The 20,292-nt window shown below is 40.0% G+C and overlaps 1 protein-coding gene across 2 annotated transcripts in view; it reads right to left on the reverse strand.

Moving 5' to 3' along the window:
* Positions 1-19,185, reverse strand: part of LOC111874695 (activating signal cointegrator 1 complex subunit 2) — a 27,419-nt gene extending 8,234 nt beyond the window's left edge. Inside the window, exons 1-11 of one of the 2 annotated variants that reach the window (XM_023870410.2) lie at positions 18,682-19,185; positions 16,603-16,677; positions 15,166-15,326; positions 13,767-13,953; positions 12,226-12,423; positions 7,436-7,653; positions 5,764-5,949; positions 4,075-4,230; positions 2,546-2,675; positions 1,411-1,545; positions 220-342 (exon numbers count right to left, since the gene is read on the reverse strand). In XM_023870410.2, coding sequence (XP_023726178.1) covers positions 220-342; positions 1,411-1,545; positions 2,546-2,675; positions 4,075-4,230; positions 5,764-5,949; positions 7,436-7,653; positions 12,226-12,423; positions 13,767-13,953; positions 15,166-15,326; positions 16,603-16,677; positions 18,682-18,729 — 1,617 coding nt within the window. In that variant the 5' untranslated portion in view covers positions 18,730-19,185. Of the gene's footprint in view, positions 1-219; positions 343-1,410; positions 1,546-2,545; positions 2,676-4,074; positions 4,231-5,763; positions 5,950-7,435; positions 7,654-12,225; positions 12,424-13,766; positions 13,954-15,165; positions 15,327-16,602; positions 16,678-18,675 lie in introns of both variants that reach the window. The other variant, XM_023870409.2, reaches the window with a different exon arrangement.
* Between the last annotated feature and the right edge of the window lie 1,107 nt (positions 19,186-20,292).

Here is a 20,292-nt window from a genome sequence, read left to right on the forward strand (position 1 = left end):
AACTCGGTTTTTGGTAGATTTTTACATGACTAACATAAGGCTACTGTGGAAGTGCCCATTTCGGTTACGACATTCGTTTATAACGACACTATTTTTAGGTCCCTTTGATGACGTTATAACCAAGTTCTACTGTATAACACCAAGAACAATGAAAAGCTTTTAGATTTTATTTTATCTTATATCAGCTGTTAGCTGCAGAAAATAAATTATTTGGAGTACCACTACATCTGGAGGTATCCGTGGTAATGTCCAATCCAAGTCTCTTAAATCTGCTGGCAATGTGTCTTCTAATATGGCATTTATCACAGACTCACTCACAAAGTCGAAATTCTCCAAACACTTCTGTAACAGCACAAAGAAACATGCACTACAAAATATGTCATGGTTGAGAGGAACCCAGCACTGCAACAGAGCTGTACACATTCCACGCTACAGAATGTTACATCTGTTTCACTTTAGAACTGATGACTAGCAATTTCACTGTTTTAAAAAGCAGCCTCCATAGTCTAGAGGTAACGTTCCACCTCATGACTCGTGGTACACGGGTTCAAATACCCGGCGGAGGTCGTCGAATTTTTAAGGGCGGAAAAATTCAGGGAACAAGTCCTCAAGGAGGGACTTTAAGCCATGGGTCCCGTGTCGTAGCTTTACGGCACGTAAAAGAACCTCATATCTCCAAAGGAGGTCACTGAGCCAAATTAACGGACGTTTCCCGCCCAACAGCAGTCTCTAATACCTCTGGTAGATGAGGGAAGCATTATAGATACCTCTCAGCTAGTAGAGCCGGTCTCGCTGGCTGGGCGGGACTGATGGTAAGCACCAGTACTGGTAGGATATAGACTGGTAGAAATCAAAGAGGGAAGCACAATGGACCAATACAGGTCTCAGTGCATGGGGAAACCCACCCTCTCCAATAACTAACTAACTACCCTCGTACATTACAGCCCAGCATGAAGAGCCAGGACTAGCTCTATTGTTTGGGCCCAATTGAATACGCCTTTTACCTGAGGACACAGGCAGAGTCCAAAACAAGTAACTGGCTTTGTACAGATTACACCATTCGAGGAAAAGAAAAAAAACTGTAAGACATAGTCTTTTATAAATGTTGGATAGGCCAGAGCACTTATATTGTCATCGTTGTCATCGTTGTCTTCTTCTTCTTCTTCTTCTTCTTCTTCTTCTCCTCCTCCTCCTACCCCATCCATGTTTCCAGAGAAAGGAAACTTCTCTCAAGCTATCACCCATATAGCCCTCACCAAAGCATTATTTAAAACATATTCTCAAAGATACATTGCACAGGTTCATGCAAAATAATTAAATTTGTCTTCCACTGATTGATGATTCAATGCTGAAGTTGTTACACAACACTTACAGCAAGTGACTTGTTCATACAGCGAGAACCAGTGTTACCTCCACAAAGCCATTTCCCAAATGAGGCAGGACATCTTTGATTTCACTAATAAGAGACTCCAGCTCAACTCCTGTTACATGCTTCTTTAGTGTTGCAGGACATGATGACTCCTTGCTTGCAGTTGCCTCTCCATTCTAAAAGGGGGAAATATGTGCAATTCATACAAACGGTTCAAATTGGAGTACAGGAAGTACATAAAAATAAGATTAAAAAGACACATAACACAGGAAACACCTGAATTCATTACACAGTGTATGATCCTCTCAAGGTCGTAGTAGTAAATTAACACAAATAACTATAAATAAACACTATTTTTTGGTAACCTTCAGAAGTGCTGATCTAGTGTATCTTTATTAGCTGTTATACAGTTTTATAAAATAGTGTCACGTGTTGGGTATGTCACGCAACAAATAAATTCACATGGGTCTCGGATTCAGCGAATCTTTATTGGACACTCACACTTATACACCATACAAGTATTATCGCTTGTGGTATCACGTGGCTTCTGCGACATCTCGACTGGGTTCCAACTGTCTTGCATGAAGGCTGGGTTCCAATTGCAGTGTATGAAGGCTAATTAGCTCTGTGCTGTTGTAGCTCTGTCACTCTCGGCTTATGTAGGTGTTCTCCGGACTGGATACCAGACACCATTCGCCAAGGTTCGATCTCACTTGTTCGCCAATCCGTTGCTTCGGGAATGATCTCTATAGATTACGGCGGTAACATGTTTCGTCTCATCCGTTGATACTCAACAGCCTTCTGTTGTTCGTCTCCGGGGAAACGCGTTTGTTGTTTCGGTGTTGTCTATGCAGCGGCCCACTCTTATTGCGTTGCCATGGAAGTATCTACTCCAAACACGTTACAATAGCTTTAATCACAATGCTGTACTAAATATAAAATCAAATTCTACTTTCAATACTTTAATTCTTAAATAATGTCAATTTTATACCATCACTCTGCCATGGAGAGATGTGGTGTACCCAATACAGAAATGCATTCCTTCGCTTCACCAGACAAGAATTAAAGGCTCCACTCCATATAATTATACTATTCTCATCTCATTACCTTTTCCAGTCTCTCTCTTTCACTTCAAATGAAGCAAAGCATCACCATAAAGTCCTACCAAACACTAACCTTTTGTGAATCAGACAATGGTTCTTGTCTTCTGTCCCCTGCCTTCATCAACCTCTTCATTTCGCTCTGACTTGGTAGATCAAAGCATGACAGAACAGCCTCCAACAAAAAATCACATTTCAGGAAGCACCTAATCCATACAGTTAAGGAGAACAGCCTTCCTTATGGTGTGAAATGCTTTTTGTGAAATGACATGCTACAACAATGAAATGATGGATGGTCCTTTGCTGCAATGATTATTTTCATGAGTATAAGTGTAAGAATACTCAAAATCGGTCCATTTCTTTAACTACTATCCTTACATTCATTATTGCATATTTTCACTACCTCCCACACAGCATTAGAAGGGCAAGAGAGACATGTATCTACAGAAGCAGGATATGTATGACTGCCACTGGCTTGACATGATACAGAAATTAATATGCATATCATTATATTAAAACAATGTAAATCATTCATCTTGCTGGTGGTCCAGATCTCTAAATGAACTGGCAATTCTTTAGTCATTTATTACATCACATGCAACTCCTCAAACCAGGCAAATGGAGCAAATTTGGTTCACTGTTAACTTGGGGACCATGTTCAATTTAACAATTCAGCCTTCAATCATCCAGCAAATAGGAACACAACTGCTTAGGAAAGTTGGTATTTCTAATCTAATTACCGTATTTACGCATGCATAGGCCGCACATTTTTTGCCAAAAATTCAAGAGGAAAACTGGGGTGCGGCTTATATTCGAAATATTCGAAATCACACTTAATTTATAAAAAAAAATTATATTCATAATTAGTAATACAGAGTGTAATACTCCTGAAATAATATTCCAAGAAAATTATTTTTTCTATAATTTCTGTCTGAAAATTGTGCTGCGGCCTATGCGTAAATACGGTATTTATGTGGCATTTTGGAGAGACCATGCATGGCCTAATCCATGAAGATGATGATGAAAACAAATGTTCTGTCACTCATGTTCCATCTAATTACACACACTCTGAAATGTCATATTTGGCAACAGTGACAATGTGTTAGTTCTTCAGACCTTATGAACTATAGCAATAATGACACGAAAAAAAGTATAACTATCCCCGTAATAGGCTGTGAAGGCCCATAGCGTTGTGATATGTCGAGGCTCCCACATTCTGTAGAAAATCAGCTCACAGATGGCAATGATGTTGTCAGCCTTATGTGCTGCCTGCCCCTTACCCCCAGGAACATTCCTGGTACTCACTTCTGCTAGATGTTGAGTTGACCTCGGGGCCATAGTACAGCTGGAATGACTGGATTAACTGAAAACTCCAATGAACTCACCAGAAATCAAGCCTGCAACCTTCCAGGTTGTAGCATAGTACCTCAATCAACTACACTACCACATGCCTCTCACAATAACGGCATAATCTTATTTTATCTTTATGTACATTCTCACATATATATCAGCACATCTTTATGTACATTCTCACATATATATCAGCACTGCCTATAATTCAATCCAGTATCATGAAGAATTTCAATCATTCTGTACTAAGGATACATCTCAGGGCAGACTTGTGACATGGCATCGAGGTCCTCATCAATAGGATATAATGAGTGGTAGTCACGAATGAACATTTTCTCAGTGAGACACTCAGTCAGAACTCCCACATAGTCATCAACATACCTCTTGACTTCAGCCTCTGTTGTGGTATCACTACAGTAATACAAAAATCTTAATTTAACATTAATTAAAATAAACATTAAACAAATAAAGCTGAAAAATATCTGCATTCCAGTTTGAAACACACATTTCTAAACTGCATTCAATGAGATTCTGAATAATTCCAGATACAAGACTTTCACAACAGTACAAATGCCCTAATTCAGTGTCACAAATCCTGCTGTTGGTAAAGTATATACTACAGAGCATAAGTTCATATTATTTCATTCTTGTATTGCTTTAAACGAACACTATTTAAAAGTAAAAGTAAAAAAAAAAAAAAGCTATCCCTATAACAGACCGTGAAGGCCCATAGGGTTGTGAGACGCTGAGGGTCCCACATTATCTAGACAATTGGCTCAAAGATGGTGGTAAGATTGTCAGCCTTACACGCCAACCACGCTTTATTCCCCAGGAAAATTATTTAATTAATTCCTGGTACTCATTTCTGTTAGCGGGTGAGTCGACCCCAGGGCCATAGTGCGGCTGGAAGGATTAGGTCAATTAAAAAAATCCAGTGACCTCACTGGGACTTCAACCAGCCACCTTCCGGCTTGTAGAATAGTGCCTCAACCAACTACACTACCACGTGCCCCACATACACCATATAAGCAAGGAATTATGAACAAAACTCATGAAACCTACTTTCCCAATTCATACATTTATAGTCTACAGATCAAGCAAGTTGGCTCAGACAATAATGATTCTGATTTATTTTTGAAAGGTGTGTAGTTTGAATCTCAGCACTCAAAAGGCTGGACAGTCATCCACTAATCACTTGCTTCACCTTGGGCCATCAGTGAATACAACATATCACATAAAAAAAAGTAAAGCTATCCCTGTACCAGGCCGTGAAGGACCACAGGGTTGTGAGATGTTGAGGGTCCACACTATCTAGACAATCGGCTCAAAGATGGCAGTAAGGTTGTCAGCCTTACACGCCGGCCACGCTTTACTCCCAAGGAAAATTATTTAATTAATTCCTGGTACTCATTTCTGTTAGAGGCTGAGTAAACCCCAGGGCCTAGTGTGGCTGGAAGGATTAGGTCAACTGAAAAAATCCAATGACCTCATCGGGATGAGTTTTATTTGGATAAATGTGGGTCTATACATCCACTCCTCCAAATGCCTTCATGGGGAAGTGTTTAACAAAGCACTATGCCATGAAGGCATAACGATGAGTGGACGTATAGATCCACATTTTCTTGACTTTGGCACTAGCTGGAGGTCAGTGGTCAGCTACACACCCCGGCCACTTTACCCCTGGGGAAAGAGCTCCCTGGTACCCATTGGATAGGAGGTTGGGTGGACCTCAGAGCTTGTTTCAATGACATGGAAAAGAGAAAATTCTTGACCCTACTGGGACTTGAACTCTGATCCCTCAGTCGTCCAGCCCGTAGCTAGTAGCTATACTGACTACCCTACAAACTAAAACAGAATTTGATTGAAGATGTTTAGTACAGGCACTCAGTATCAAATTTGAGTTGATTCTATTAAATTGTTTTGGAGGTAAAATGTGGTTCTTACGTTTGCTCCAGAAGGGAATTTAGACATGTGACCAGGCAGCTGTGGAAGACTTTCAGCAACTCCACTCTCGTCACATCCAACTTATGCTTCAGATGCACATACATGGGCTGCATGTCATCCTTGTTTGCCAGCATCTCTAGCTTCCTGTAGATCTGTGGCACTGTGTTTTCATAGAAATGTGCTATCCTAATAACAAAGCATGTTTGTACGGACTTCTATTATAAAGTCTGTATTTCTATAGAATTACAGTTAACAGAAAAACATATATAGCACTGAATACAAAATGGACCGATATATACAGATGTAGTATGTTTTTGCCTTCATTCTTACTCTGCATATGCACAGGCTACTTCTGAGTGAGTGTTCCACATATAATCTTAACATTCCTTAACACCAACCCTTGTTTTAGCTTTATTTAATACTGCTTCATCAGATGGATTAGCTACATCACACTGAAAGTGGAGAGACATGGCTGTCAATGATGACATTGGATAAATATGCAAGGAAGTAGGTATGGCTTATTTCAAGGCAAGGTCTGAGTGTCTGCTGGGAAGCAGAGGAAGATCATGAAAACCACAGAAAAATACCATTTCCAGAATATCTAGAGCCAGAAACTTCCAAAATATGTTGAAGTGGTAACTACTACACCATGGTGCTCAGAAAGACCTGTTATTGTTGGCTATTTCCCAAAGATCTGTAGTACAAAAGTTCAAAACAGCCTAAACCAACATTTTACAGCTTTAGGTTTCATGATGTATTTATTATAACATAATAATGCATGTCATAGTTTTTTTGTGAAAAATCTTAACTGATTAAGCGTTTATTATTATTATTATTATTATTATTATTAGAGGGGGTGGGTTTCCCAATGAACATAGACCAGTTATTGGTCCATTGTGCGTCCCCCTTTAATTTCTATTGTCTCCATACCCTACCGGTACTGGTGAGTGCTATCAGCCCCGTTCAGCCAACGAGGTCGGCCCTCGGTACCTGATATTTCCCCCATCTACCAGAGGCATTGGAAACTACTTGGGCAGGAAATGTGTTGCCTAATTTTGCTAAGAGGTCGCCTAGAGACATGAGCATCTTTTACATGCCGTAAATCTACGACACAGGACCCACGGCTTAAAGTCCCTCCCGGAGGACTTGTTCCCTCAACTTTTCCGCCCTTAAAAATTCCACGACCTCTGCCAGGTTTGAACCCGCGTACCTTGAGTCATGAGGTGGGAACGTTACCCCTAGACTACGGAGGCCGCTTAAGCGTTTATTAGTAAATGGTGATCAGACATGCCACAGATCATGCAGTTACACACTGGCTTCTTGCTGCAGAGGCCAGGGTTCAATCCCAAGTGATTTCATGTGAGATTCATGGTGAATGAAACCCTCCTAATTATCATTTCACTGCTCCTCTACATTTATCAATCACCATTGAGCCATAGGCATCTGTTATTGACTGGTGATGTATGTGACACCCTGGCAAGAATGCACATTATTACATCCTTGGTTTTTAAGTTTGGAGTTTCATCTCTGACATGGCACTTGACTGGACAAAATGGATTAATTTTTCTAAGTCAATGGGAATCAGTAACAACACTAATCAGCTGACTCACTTTACTTGGAATGTCAAATATGAGTTTGCTTCATTGTAACTCACCATGTCCCCTATACTTACTTCAATTCAAACTTCTGCTGATGGAACACCTTGCATGCAGGGTTACATATATCTAGAAATAAACTTATATTTGCTGCAGTGTCCAGCACATATAGAACCATGTCCTTCAATTCAAACAGCATCATCTCCTCTTGCCTGTTTGAACTTTCCAAGAGCTTCACCACTTCCCCTTCTGGTAGTTTCTGCCCTCCAAACTTCTGCTCTATATACCTGAAAACCTGAAGCCAAAGGATGCTTGAAAATAAACCCCAGTTAAGAGATAAATTGCAAACATGAGGAAAGTGCAGAATACTGTAATGAAGAAAATGCGTTATGCATAAAAGACAATACAATAACCAAACATGCATGCTGACACAGATCATATCATGCGTACATAAATATTCAATCACAAGAGTCTCAAAATAAGGATATATTTCAGAGTATGATGTTACTGGAAAAATCAAAGCAGTAAGCATTCAGAAAGAATACATGAAGCATGCATTACTATCAATAGCAATGGCGCATATATATTGTCATGTGTTGGGTATGTAACGCAACAAATAACTTCACGCTGTCTTGGATCTAGCGAATTTATTCTACATTTGCTCTTATATTTACACAATTCACAGTCTCACAACTACTGGCATCGGCAGTATCACAAATACTTCTCCTGTAGTCATTTCCATTCACTGGATACAACTCAATAACAATGGACTCCACTCACTCCGGTGAATGCTAGACTGCAACTGACTGGTTACTCTGGTAATTCTGTTGTTATGTAGCTTCCGCACTGACAACACAGAAAACAGTTATGTGATAGCTACCACTGTTGTGTATACGCCGTGATTACAGGCTTTCCTGGGGAATGCTGCCGAGAGTTGTTTATTGCTGTGTAGTAACCGCGGTGTCCCCTGTTATGTCACTGCAGGAAGTGCTGTTACATCACCACAGGGGAGGGGGACAGAGTGTTAAGTGGCCTGTTACCATAGCAGCGGCAGTTGCTGTTATGTCACTGCTGGAGGGGGGGGGTGTATACGGAGCGTTGCACCGTCCATGTCACATTGCTCCATTCTAAAGGTTGTTTGTCCCGAACAGCCTAATGGTGCACCCCCGTTCCTTTTCTTTCAAGGCTGTGCTTTCTGCATCTTCTTTTGGTGTTCATCTTCAGGGCACTACCTCCGCTCCCCCTTTTTAAAAATGCTTGTCTCGAGCAATTCCGTGGTCCAGCGGTTGTTGATTCTGTCGTTTCACATTCATTTGTCGCTCATTCACTCCTCATTCACTCTCATTGGGAAGACCGGTGCTTATACGTTACCAGCTCCTCCTCTGTGCTATTCCATTTTTTCCATTTCGGAGGGGGTTGACCCCTCCACAGTGTCCAGTGTCTCATCTCTCTTAATCTACTGGAAATCCAGATCCTTCCCTTCACGCCCTCCAACTCGAGAGCTTGTCCAAGGGCCTCATGTAATGTCTTCATGCTTCTAAGAATGGGTTCCTTGAAGTTTCGGCTCCTTATTCTTCTGTTGTCTCCCGGGTGCACTAGTCGTCGCTTCCAGAGCGCTTGTCTTCTCTGGGATCTTGCTGCAGCATTGTCTCTGACCCTGTGTCTCCTACACCATACCACTTCTGCGCAACAGGTCATCTTGTTTCTCTCAGCGGACAGTTCCTTCCGCGGTCAACACTTTTCCTGGGTCTTGTTAGCCCTGAGGATGTCTCTCTTGAGTCGTGCCACTATTGCATGGTGGGACATCTTCTTGTCGTTTTTCTTAGTCTGCCATGTCACTTTCACACAGCAGCTCATCCCTCTTCTGCTGACAGCCAGTCCTTTTTTTCAGCACCCATCCTGAAACTGGGCCTGTTCATTCATCTACTGGCGACGCTCTGCAGCCAGTTTTCGGTCCCTACGCCTTTTCTTCTTCAGTTCTCTGACTGGCATCACTGTGGCATCTTCTACAGGGACCTCTTCTTGTTGTGCTGCCTCAGGTTTCATGTCCACTGAGGCCGGCTTCTCCTCTTCTAGAAGCGCCTCCATTGTTTCTCGGCAGGCCGTCATCTCATTCTGCCAGGCATTCATATTGGCTTTCAACCTCTTCTCTCACATGGCAACCGTCCTTGCTTCGATGGCTTCTCTTTCTGTGGCCATTTCTTCTCGCCAAGCTTTCGAGTCGGCCCTCAATTCATTCAGCAGCAATTCGATTATCTGCTGCATCTCCAGTTTGTGGCAGTATAATTCGTTGAGGGGTGTTCAAGTTCATAAACCAATTCTGACACTTAATTGTCATGTCTTTGGTATGTAACATGACAAATAACTTCATGCCGTCTTGGATCTAGCGAATTTATTCTACATTTGCTCTTACATTTACACAATTCACAGTCTCACAACTACTGGCATCAGCAGTATCACAAATACTTCTCCTGTAGTCATTTCAATTCACTCGATACAGCTCAATAACAATGAACTTCACTCACTTTGGCGAATGCTAGACTGCAACTGACTGGTTACTCTGGTAATTCTGTCGTTATGTAGCTTCCCACACTGACAACACAGAAAACAGTTATGTGATAGCTACCACTGTTGTGTATATGCCATGTTTACAGGCGTTGCTGGGGAATGCTGCCAAGAGTTGTTTATTGCTGTGTAGTAACCGCAGTGTCCCCTGTTAGGTCACTGCAGGAAGTGCTGTTACGTCACCGCGGGGGAGGGGGACAGAGTGTTGAGTGACCTGTTACTGTAGCAGCGGNGTTCAAGTTCATAAACCAATTCTGACACTTAATTGTCATGTCTTTGGTATGTAACATGACAAATAACTTCATGCCGTCTTGGATCTAGCGAATTTATTCTACATTTGCTCTTACATTTACACAATTCACAGTCTCACAACTACTGGCATCAGCAGTATCACAAATACTTCTCCTGTAGTCATTTCAATTCACTCGATACAGCTCAATAACAATGAACTTCACTCACTTTGGCGAATGCTAGACTGCAACTGACTGGTTACTCTGGTAATTCTGTCGTTATGTAGCTTCCCACACTGACAACACAGAAAACAGTTATGTGATAGCTACCACTGTTGTGTATATGCCATGTTTACAGGCGTTGCTGGGGAATGCTGCCAAGAGTTGTTCATTGCTGTGTAGCAACCGCAGTGTCCCCTGTTATGTCACTGCAGGAAGTGCTGTTACGTCACCGCGGGGGAGGGGGACAGAGTGTTGAGTGGCCTGTTACTGTAGCAGCGACAGTTGCTCCGATGCTGTTATGTCACCGCTGGGGGGGGGGGGTGTTACCAAGCGTTGCGCTGTCCATGCCACAATATAAATGTCATATATGGTTTATATTGTGTTAGTAATGTTAGAATTATCAGTTAAATATTATACAGATTCATTGTATGTGAGTACAAGGAAACAAGTGTCCCCTGCAGAATGAGGTAACACCACAACCAGAAAAGCGGTTTAAAGTTTTAAAGTACCTGACATTCAAACTTCAAACATACATGGTTTCACTAAGTAGCAACATAATGAGTAATAACATTATCAATGTGTGCTCGGGAGGAGTTAAAATTGCATACTCTACATATTAGGAGACATTGCCTCGATGCTCTCTAATTCAAGTTTACTTTGGTTTAAAATTCTACCTTCCTATTTTGGAAATTGTTGGTCTCCAAATTCCTGATCGGTATATCAGAGACTTTACATTGTTCAATGTCTGCTCCTCATGTACAAACTGTCCCTCTGCTAGATGTGCAGCAGCTGCTAAAGCTGTCTGCAGGAACGATCTCCTCAATGATTTTTAAATATGGTATAATTGTTTCTTTTATTGCTAGTGGGGTGGGACTAAGTCCCTTATACTGCGGTCACTTCTGGCCTACTGTACCAGCCCCAGATGATAGGTGAGGGTGATTGTGGAGCAGTTGGTGATATGAAGATTGGCAGGGGAAACTGAAGTACTCGGAGAAAACCTGCCCCAGTGCCACTTTGTCCACCAAAAATCCCACTTGACCAGACCCTGGATCGAACCCAGGCTGCCACAGAGGTATAATTGTTACTATTATTATTTGCACGAATATAAACAACAATTAAACTGAATTATTATTCTTCTTCTTTCTGAATATCTACACTTTTAATTTCTCAATTGTCAATAGCAAACTTAGATTTGTGATAATGAAATTATTATTATTATGTCATTTGTCTTTAACTTTATGCTGTGATTGTACATAATGTAATTACATGTATCTACACTGTGCTGTGTCTGTAATTCGCCTTGCAACTGTTGGCTCAGCACACAAATAATAAAGAATTGAATTGAAATGAATTACTGCAGCTGGTTTTAAGGTTCTATCCTGGCATTTGTCTGAAGAGACAACAAAAGCCAGAAAAAAAGAAATTCCAGTTAGGATTACTGGATGCATGTCCAAGATTCAAACCACATACCTCCAGAACATAATATAAATACACTTTCAACGAACCATCTGACATACTACTCATGAAAATCCGGTAAAATAAGAAGGCTGTGGCATTGTCTGATCAATCATTCCATACTACTGATCATTATCACCACCCACTGGTATATTCACCAAGATATCTATTAGAAAATGAAGTGTTTATTTACATAAGATCTTCTTTGTGAACATAAACAAGTGTTAGGTTTTACAACCCATTCCTTTAAAGTTCAAGGTGTACTTCATCTTTCCATCTTTCATGGTCTTCTAGCATCCCATCGTCCCTAGGGTTGATATTGAACACCTAACTTACACAAGATCGATCACTATATCTCCTGTTGTGATATTATGAGATTCATCTCACAACTTTACCTTGCAGATGAAATGGACAGACTTCTCCAGGTCTTCTTGGTATTTTGGCTGAACTTGAAAGACAGTATCAATTATCTGCAGAACCTGTGTCCTGTTCTCTCTGCCATACAACATGCAGATGTCCAGAATCATTGGGATGGTGAACACATAATTATCATATATCAGATTGCCAAAATACTCTGGTGAGATAAACTCTGTCTGCAAATAAAACAACACCGTATAAAGGGCCCTACACATTCTCCGGTAGACCTGTCAGGTGCACCTGCACAGGTCAGCCTGAAAACCCCAGCGTGCCCACATACTCAGGTACACCTTTCCGATATTACTTCAGTTGTGTGTTTGCTACGGTCGGACATGGTACCTACAGATGACGATGTTCTAGCTGTAGTTGGCTTATTATTAGCTACAAATTGTTTCAAACCGAAAAGTAAGCATCAAACTTGGTGCAAAGAGTGGTTGATGAAAAGAAACGTTTATTCACATGTGAATTTGTTATGTGAATTGAAGCTGGTGCCCAAACACTGGCACAATTATTTGCGCATGAATGAAGAAACTTATTTACAGCTCCTGTCATTAGTTGTCCCATTAATTAAAAAGAAGAGATACCGTTATGAGGATGGCCATTTCACCACACGCTCCGGTTTGCCTGGTTCAGGTACAAAACTGCACAGGTCGTCTAATGATTTTTTGAATGTGCTCCGGCGGACTGTTCAGGTCACAATAACTGCGACATTTTATCATCCACACGCTCCGGTCGACCTGCACAGACGCACCTGGCAGGTCTACCGGAGTGTGTGTAGGGCCCTTAACAAGCATAATGCTGATATGGTTAGTGTACCTTCATACCATACATATCTTCTGCAAGATAAGAAACATGTATATTGAATTTTAATTGGAAAGCCTGAAGGGGAAATGACCACTCAGAACACCTGCACACAGACAGGTAACTCTTTACAACTGTTTTTTTTTGTGCATCATTTAGTGATGTACTCTCAAAGCCAAGACTATACAGTGTCAGATGGCATGATGACTGATGAGTTGGAAAAGATCTGGAAGGAAGTGATCACGGCCTAATTGAGGCACTACAAAAAAAACCTAAGACAGGGTAGCAGGTATTCTGCCTGAGATTCAAACTGAGCACCTCCTGAACAAAAGTCTACATTGTTACCTGTAAACCACCCTGATCAATGTGAGATGGTACTCTGAATTACTCTGGCTCAGGACAGGGACCAATGGGGCTCTCATGAACATGCTGATGATTCTTCGGATTTCGTAGAAGTTTGGGAATATTTGAACTAGCTAAGTGACTATTAGGTTCTCAAGGACTGTGTTCCATGGGGTTAAATGGTTAGGAATAGTGTCACAGATTTGTGTAAATATGGAGTCCTCAGTAGATAATCTTAATGCACATATTTTTAGATGTACCTCACAAAACATACTACTTAGAAAATATCAATTTTGTTAACGTGTACAGCCTCTCCCCATTGATAAAACTGTTCTACTTGAATTTACTTCAGAAGCTCTGAACAAAGACTACTTACTTCAGATTCTTTGTATGTGGCAAGACGAGTTAACAAAAGGAACACTAAGTAATGGGTGTTCTGGAAACTATTCCACATCTCATCATCCTGAGGGAACTCTTCTATTACATAATATGGAGGTGCATCTTGCAAGAATGACAATATTACATCCAATGTCTGTTCACTGTATATTATTTGTGACCAAAATCTGGAATTATAAGAATACCAGCATAAGATAAGAAACCAACAGGAATGATTCTTAACCTTGTTACACCTCACTTCAGAGAATAGGCATGATTAAACATTTACAAATAACCCTCAGCTGCACAAAGTATAAAATGGGGTGGGGGTAGTTTATTTCATAAAAAGTATATACTTTGTTCCTGTTTTCAGTCAGCAATTAAGAAGTGTCATGCTGAAACTGATTTCATATCACACTTAAGCTGATTTCATAAGTCTGACTTGGGAGTTTTTTGCTGTCTTTGTGCAAATGTCATTCACTATTCTTTCTTCTTTTCCTTCACTGGACACCATATGTTTCAGCCATCTTCAGGTGTACAGGTTGTTTATTGTTAAGGATTCTGCTGCTCACTATAATGCAGTTTCCTTTCCTCCTATTTTAGTTGCCTCTGGTTATATTGGTTTTATGTGGGTTACCGTCAGTTTGATTTAGGCATCCCTGGGTTGCACGTGATTGCTTTTCTGTAATGTGCGATGGACTATGTTAGAGCTTTTAACATTATAACATTATGATTTCATAAGACTGTGTAGTTCATTCTCATTACAGTTAACAATCCCATTTAGTGAGTACTGTTATTGAAATTCTGAAAATAAAACTGATCTCTTAATGACGACATATCAGTAAAAAGTCCAACGAGAAAACTCCAGTAACAATAGAATGTTTTGCAGAATTTCAGAAATACACTTGTATACAACAGTGACATAAGGTAGAAAAATTTTGGTACATGTGCAGGTTACTTCAGAAGCACAGAATGCAATCTATAAATAAGATATAAAAGTTTCTGACAATTGTACATTACTACAAATATTATGTTTCTGGACATTATCCATCCTCCTGATTTTATCTAAAACACCATCCTATTTATATTTAAAAACACATTTCAAAGACTGGATTCTCTCTCTATTTTCAGGTAAAACCTACTCAGTTAGGCCCAATCGATAGAGCTAGTCCCTGACTCCGGTCTGGAGATTGGTTTTACCTGAAGATGGAGACAATGCAAGACAGTGTTTTAGATAAAACCAGGATGGTGAATAATGCCCAAAAACATAATATTTGTGCAATCTGTAAATGTATAAATACATGAAATTATATTCATGCGGCAACGATTCACATTGCAATGCCGTCAAAAGACATTCCAAATTACATATGGTTCTGGCAAACTTCAATAGCACAGTATACCTGAACTGTTTCAGCTCAAGCAACCATCTAAGATCCGTGTTCAGGAAATCCATCCTCTCCAGCCAGGCTTCTTTAGCACCAATTGGAAATGAACCATTGGGCTCAACAGTGGGGGGTGGCTTGTAGTACAAGTACTGCCGCTCTTCTCTCCAGTCTTGATGCTGCAAAATGCATCCTGATTGGTTGCTCGCTTCATAGGTTATTTCACAATGTTGTACCAATTCCAGATTTTCTTTACTGTTAAATAAAATGTTGGGATGACTATGTCAGCTAAATTAGAAAGTCTTGGAGAGGAAGTGGTTATATATCTATTTGAAATTATCATGTCGGTATTTGCAGGGAAAGACTCAGGAAAAAAAACAAAGAAACTTCAGTCACGTGTCTGTTCAACCTTTAAAATTTTACATAATCTTATTCCAAACTGGCCTGAGCTCACCTGAATATTGTTATACCTCAACCTTTCCCAAGCTAGATTCAAACCACATACCTCCAGAACACTGGTCCCAAAATTTGCATATGACAAAGAATTCATGAATGTGGCATGAATTTTTAAAACACACAGGAATAATAAAATCAAGTTCTCTTAGTTATAATTTTCTTTAATATTTGGAAACTATTTTAATTAACATTATACTTTTCCTATTCAAATACATGTTTTTAAAAAAGGTAAAGCTGTCCCTGTAACAGGATGTGGAAGCCCTTAGGGTTGACTCCCATATCTTCTAGACAATCAGCTCGCAGATGGCGATCAGGTTGTCAGTCTTATGTGCCAGCTGCCACTTAGCCATAGGAAGATTCATGGTACTCATTTCTGTTAGACTAAGTCGACCCCGGGGCCACAGTTCAGCTGAGAGGATCAGGTCAATTGAAAAGTCCAATAGCCTCATTGGGAATAGAACCTGCGGCCTTCCAGCTTGTCGCAAAAGTGCATCAACCAACTACGCTACCGAATGCTCCAATACATGTTTTTAGATCTACATACATTATTCTTATATGCTTTCACTTTCTTTGATCTACTTTTTAACTCTAATACTTTCGCTTTTAAAATGTATATTGCTATATATTAGAATTCAACTTCAAGTTGCTGTCTTCTGATTGTAGTCTTTCATAGAGCCATATAAAACATTACAACTAAACACTGAAAAGACAGAGAGAATAATAAAACATGACATAACAAAAACACACACTTCCTATGATGCATTACTCAATATTTTTCCCAACAAGTTACTTACTTATGCCTTAACTCTATGCTCCTTTAAGAAACGTGGCTTTCTCTACAGCAGATTCCCATTCTTACTTATTAGCAATATTTCCCGTATGTTCTAACAAAATACTTTCTCTTAAAATGACTCACAAACTTTCACTTCTAGATCCTTTCTGTTACACTTGTATCTAAAAAATGTAATTTCCACTTCTAATATACGTAAATATATTTACCAGGGCAGGAATCTCCTTCATTACACCATTCCTCAGAGCAGAGACTGTCAGTTCTTCAAGAGGCTTGCAGTTGCTCTAAAAAAGCAACAAGACCTCAACATCACATAATGTGCAAACTGAAATTCATTGATAATGCTGAATAACATGTGAACAGTTTTGGGAGTAACTTCACAGTGCACTAACCATACAGTTTGGCCACATTACCAAGCAAACAAAGGACAAGTATTATCAGTTTAAAAACATGAAAAGAACGAAGTTTATGGCAAATTAGATGACACCATTCTTCATCCATGTTCACTACCTACTACCAGCCATGGTATTCAGTAATACAACTTCATTTTCATCTTGTTCTTTGACATCCCCTACACTTTGACCATTACATTTCAGTTAAAAAATCTGATTAGGATGCATGTTGTGCAACACATCAACCAGAATCACGTTTTATTAAATGGGAAATTAAATATCTTGAAATGCTGAGAGTTATCAATGTTGAATTGTGGAAGTGCATGAGAGGCATCAGTCATGGCATATTTTATAGAATTATATTGAAGGACCTGGAAAACCCCACCACAACCTCAGTCTGATATCTGGTCTCCCAGTCTAGATTTGAGCTCAGAATCTATGTTAATTTTGAATGTAATGTGTTTTTAGTCACCTCAACATATTGCAGCAATGTGACGTGTGGAAATCTATATTCTAATGGAGGTTTTATTAAAATTTTTTCATATAAATCTTCAACCATGTAAGATTTGAACTAACAAATATTTGTTACTACTTGTACACACACACCCCCCACCACGTCACGATACACACAGCCTTAAATAACATTGACGCGCTTTCTGCACCGCAGTACGCAATACACATCGCGTAAAATACACCCGACCACAAGGTAAGGCCTGGATCAAATATTATTTAACATTAAATATATAATAATGATACAACCTAACGTAATATAATATCTTTGCAGCCCACAAAACCCCGTGCTGACGCCTCCCTCCATTGGGACGATTCACCTAGAAGGAGCCTGAATATTTTACTTGAACATTTTTAATCTTTAACTTTAAATTTTAACGTTGACGACTCGGTTTGAGGGTGGTCTTTAGATGCAAGTGTTATACCTACATTCAAGATACTGGGAAGTGTTGTGCTTTACATTCCGATATATGTAATATTCTCCACAAATAACTACATACTGTGGATGTTGAGCTGTGCCAGTGTTTTCATGATTTGTTGTAAGTGCCTCTGAAGATGGTTCCTTGGAACCGAAACATGTAAGGCAGACGAGATAATAAGTGACCAAAATATATATTGTTGCACTCGACGGAAAATCTATAGACAATTGGTAACAAATATCTTACTTCAGGTCGATGTCTGTATTTGACACTATATGTCCCATTTGTTTAGTTACCGTAAGCTAGAATCTGATTTAGTGAATAGGCGAGGTAGGGTCACCAACTCACAGTTTAAGCTCTTATTACTCAGACACATGTGTTGATCATTAGCTTTTCTGCCTACCAGTAACATCCGGAAGTACAACAAGACACTAAAACAAACAACAGTTATGTTCTTCAGTATGCTGGCAGTGTTAAATATGGACAGACCAGCAAGTAGCAGACTAGTGCACAATATGGACCAAAAACAAAAAGCACCCATGATTACTGATGAATCAATTTTAGTATTATTCAATAATTTGGAATCTGATCCAGCCAAAGGCTCTACTTGCTCCCTGCTTCCTTACAGTTTCTTCCTTGCCTTACTCTTTAACCCTGATGATGGATGTGATATGTACCAAACTTTGTTAAGAATAAATCTAAACCAATTCTGTTTGCAGACAAAACTAGTATAATAGTTACCAACTCTAACCCAATAGATTTTATAAGTTATAATGTTATATCCCAGAAGACAGAGCTTTAAAGTCCTCATGATCTAAGACCTTTGCAGACATTCCGAAGAACAGAAAAGACAATAAAAGTAGTGAGAAAAAAGGGCTCTAGCAACAATCTCTTTGAAGTTCGGCAAATGCATATATTATTGGGCCATATGTTAATGTTGGAATTTTGCTAATGAACATACTTTTACCTGGTTCCCGTCCATCTGTTTTGCTATTTCGTCTGGTGTCTGAGTCATTCTTCACGTCTTTTACACACTTCTTATCTTTCTTGTAATCTCCAAACACTACTGTAAGTTACAATTAGCCATACGCCGGCCTACACGTAACCATCACACACGAATATCACACGTAACCTATTCCGCACAAATTTCCAAATCGCTCCAGATCAACTTTAGCGCATTCGAGTTTACGAATCTGTACAACTGTCAAAGAATGTTTAGTTACAGTTGGTCATACAATGCTTTTTAGCAGGCGCACAGTGAAGCAGCTTACGTCTGATTAGTTGCTCACATCATGTTAAGTTGAACACATGTTAATGAATGGAACAGCGCGAATAGTGGAATCGGCAACGCGGTTTGCAGTTGCCAGTTTCTTTGATGTGCCCTCGACCTTATATTGTTTTCAAAGAACATAACCTGAATCCAGACTCCTTCGTCCCATGAAAATTTCTTTCCAAAGCCAAATCTAATTTGCTCTGCCTAGCACAGTCTGGGTGGCTTTTGTCATATATACCAGGCTCTTGTCAATGAACTGCACAAAAATAAAATTAACAGCTTCGTCAACCATTCGTACCATCAAAACAAATGAAACACCGAAGCGCGTTATAGAACAGCTCACACGAGGAAACCACGCTGCAACGCAATTGTGAGAAGACTGGAATGCTCCGTTGCCTGGAAGTTTAGTTTCTCAGACTTTCCGCGAGTTGCATTTCTGTTTCCTCAGTTATGCTCTGCTCCATTCAGTAACATGTGTTCAACTCAGGCTGATAACAATTCTCGGAAATTGCGGTTGCGTTGCGGTTGCCAGTTTCCTTGATGTACCCTCCCCTTAAGAGTGTTTAAAAAAAGATTGCAAATACTTCAGGGCGATCAGCAAAAATTGAATGGTCGAACCCCTTATGAAACTAAACGTGCCAATTGATTCAAGGTGCATATAAGTTTCATTATGGTGGTTGATATTTTATTCGTGTTATATCACAACAAGCATATGACCCATCAAGGTGGATGGACAAAAACTTTCTTTCTTCCCTTCCTTTACTCCTTTTGTACCTTTATTTCATATTTCCCCGTGATTTCTTTCCTATCCTTATTCCTCTCCTCCTTTCTTCCTTTTTCTGCTTCATACAAAATCAGTTCCCTCGCCAATGTTCTTCCGTTCCTTTTTCCCTTAAAAATTAAAATTTAAATTCGTTTAGTGGGGGGTTGAGTCCAACTGGGTCCACTCGGCACGGCGGCCACTGATTGGCCTATTGTAGCCTGCCCCGGGTGATTATGATGATGGAGAATTTGGTGGAATGAAGATTGGCAGGGGAAACGGAAGTACTCGGAGAAAACCCGCCCTAAGCCAGCGAATAATCGCTTGAGCTAAGGAGCGGCCTTTTTCCCTTCATCTCCTTCTCTCTCCGGTATTTGCCCGTCTTATTCTCACTCCCCCTTCCTATCTTCTATTCCTTAATATTAAAACAGTTTCGCTTATGGGACGCATGGAACATTCCGCTCATAGCCTTGTCTAAATCAGAGTTCATTATATAGATCGATAAGCCTATGACTGAAAATCGGAACTTTAAATGAAATGAAATC

This window comes from Cryptotermes secundus, unplaced genomic scaffold, assembly GCF_002891405.2.
Source record: "Cryptotermes secundus unplaced genomic scaffold, Csec_1.0 scaffold285, whole genome shotgun sequence".
In the NCBI taxonomy this organism is placed as follows: Eukaryota; Metazoa; Arthropoda; class Insecta; order Blattodea; family Kalotermitidae; genus Cryptotermes; species Cryptotermes secundus.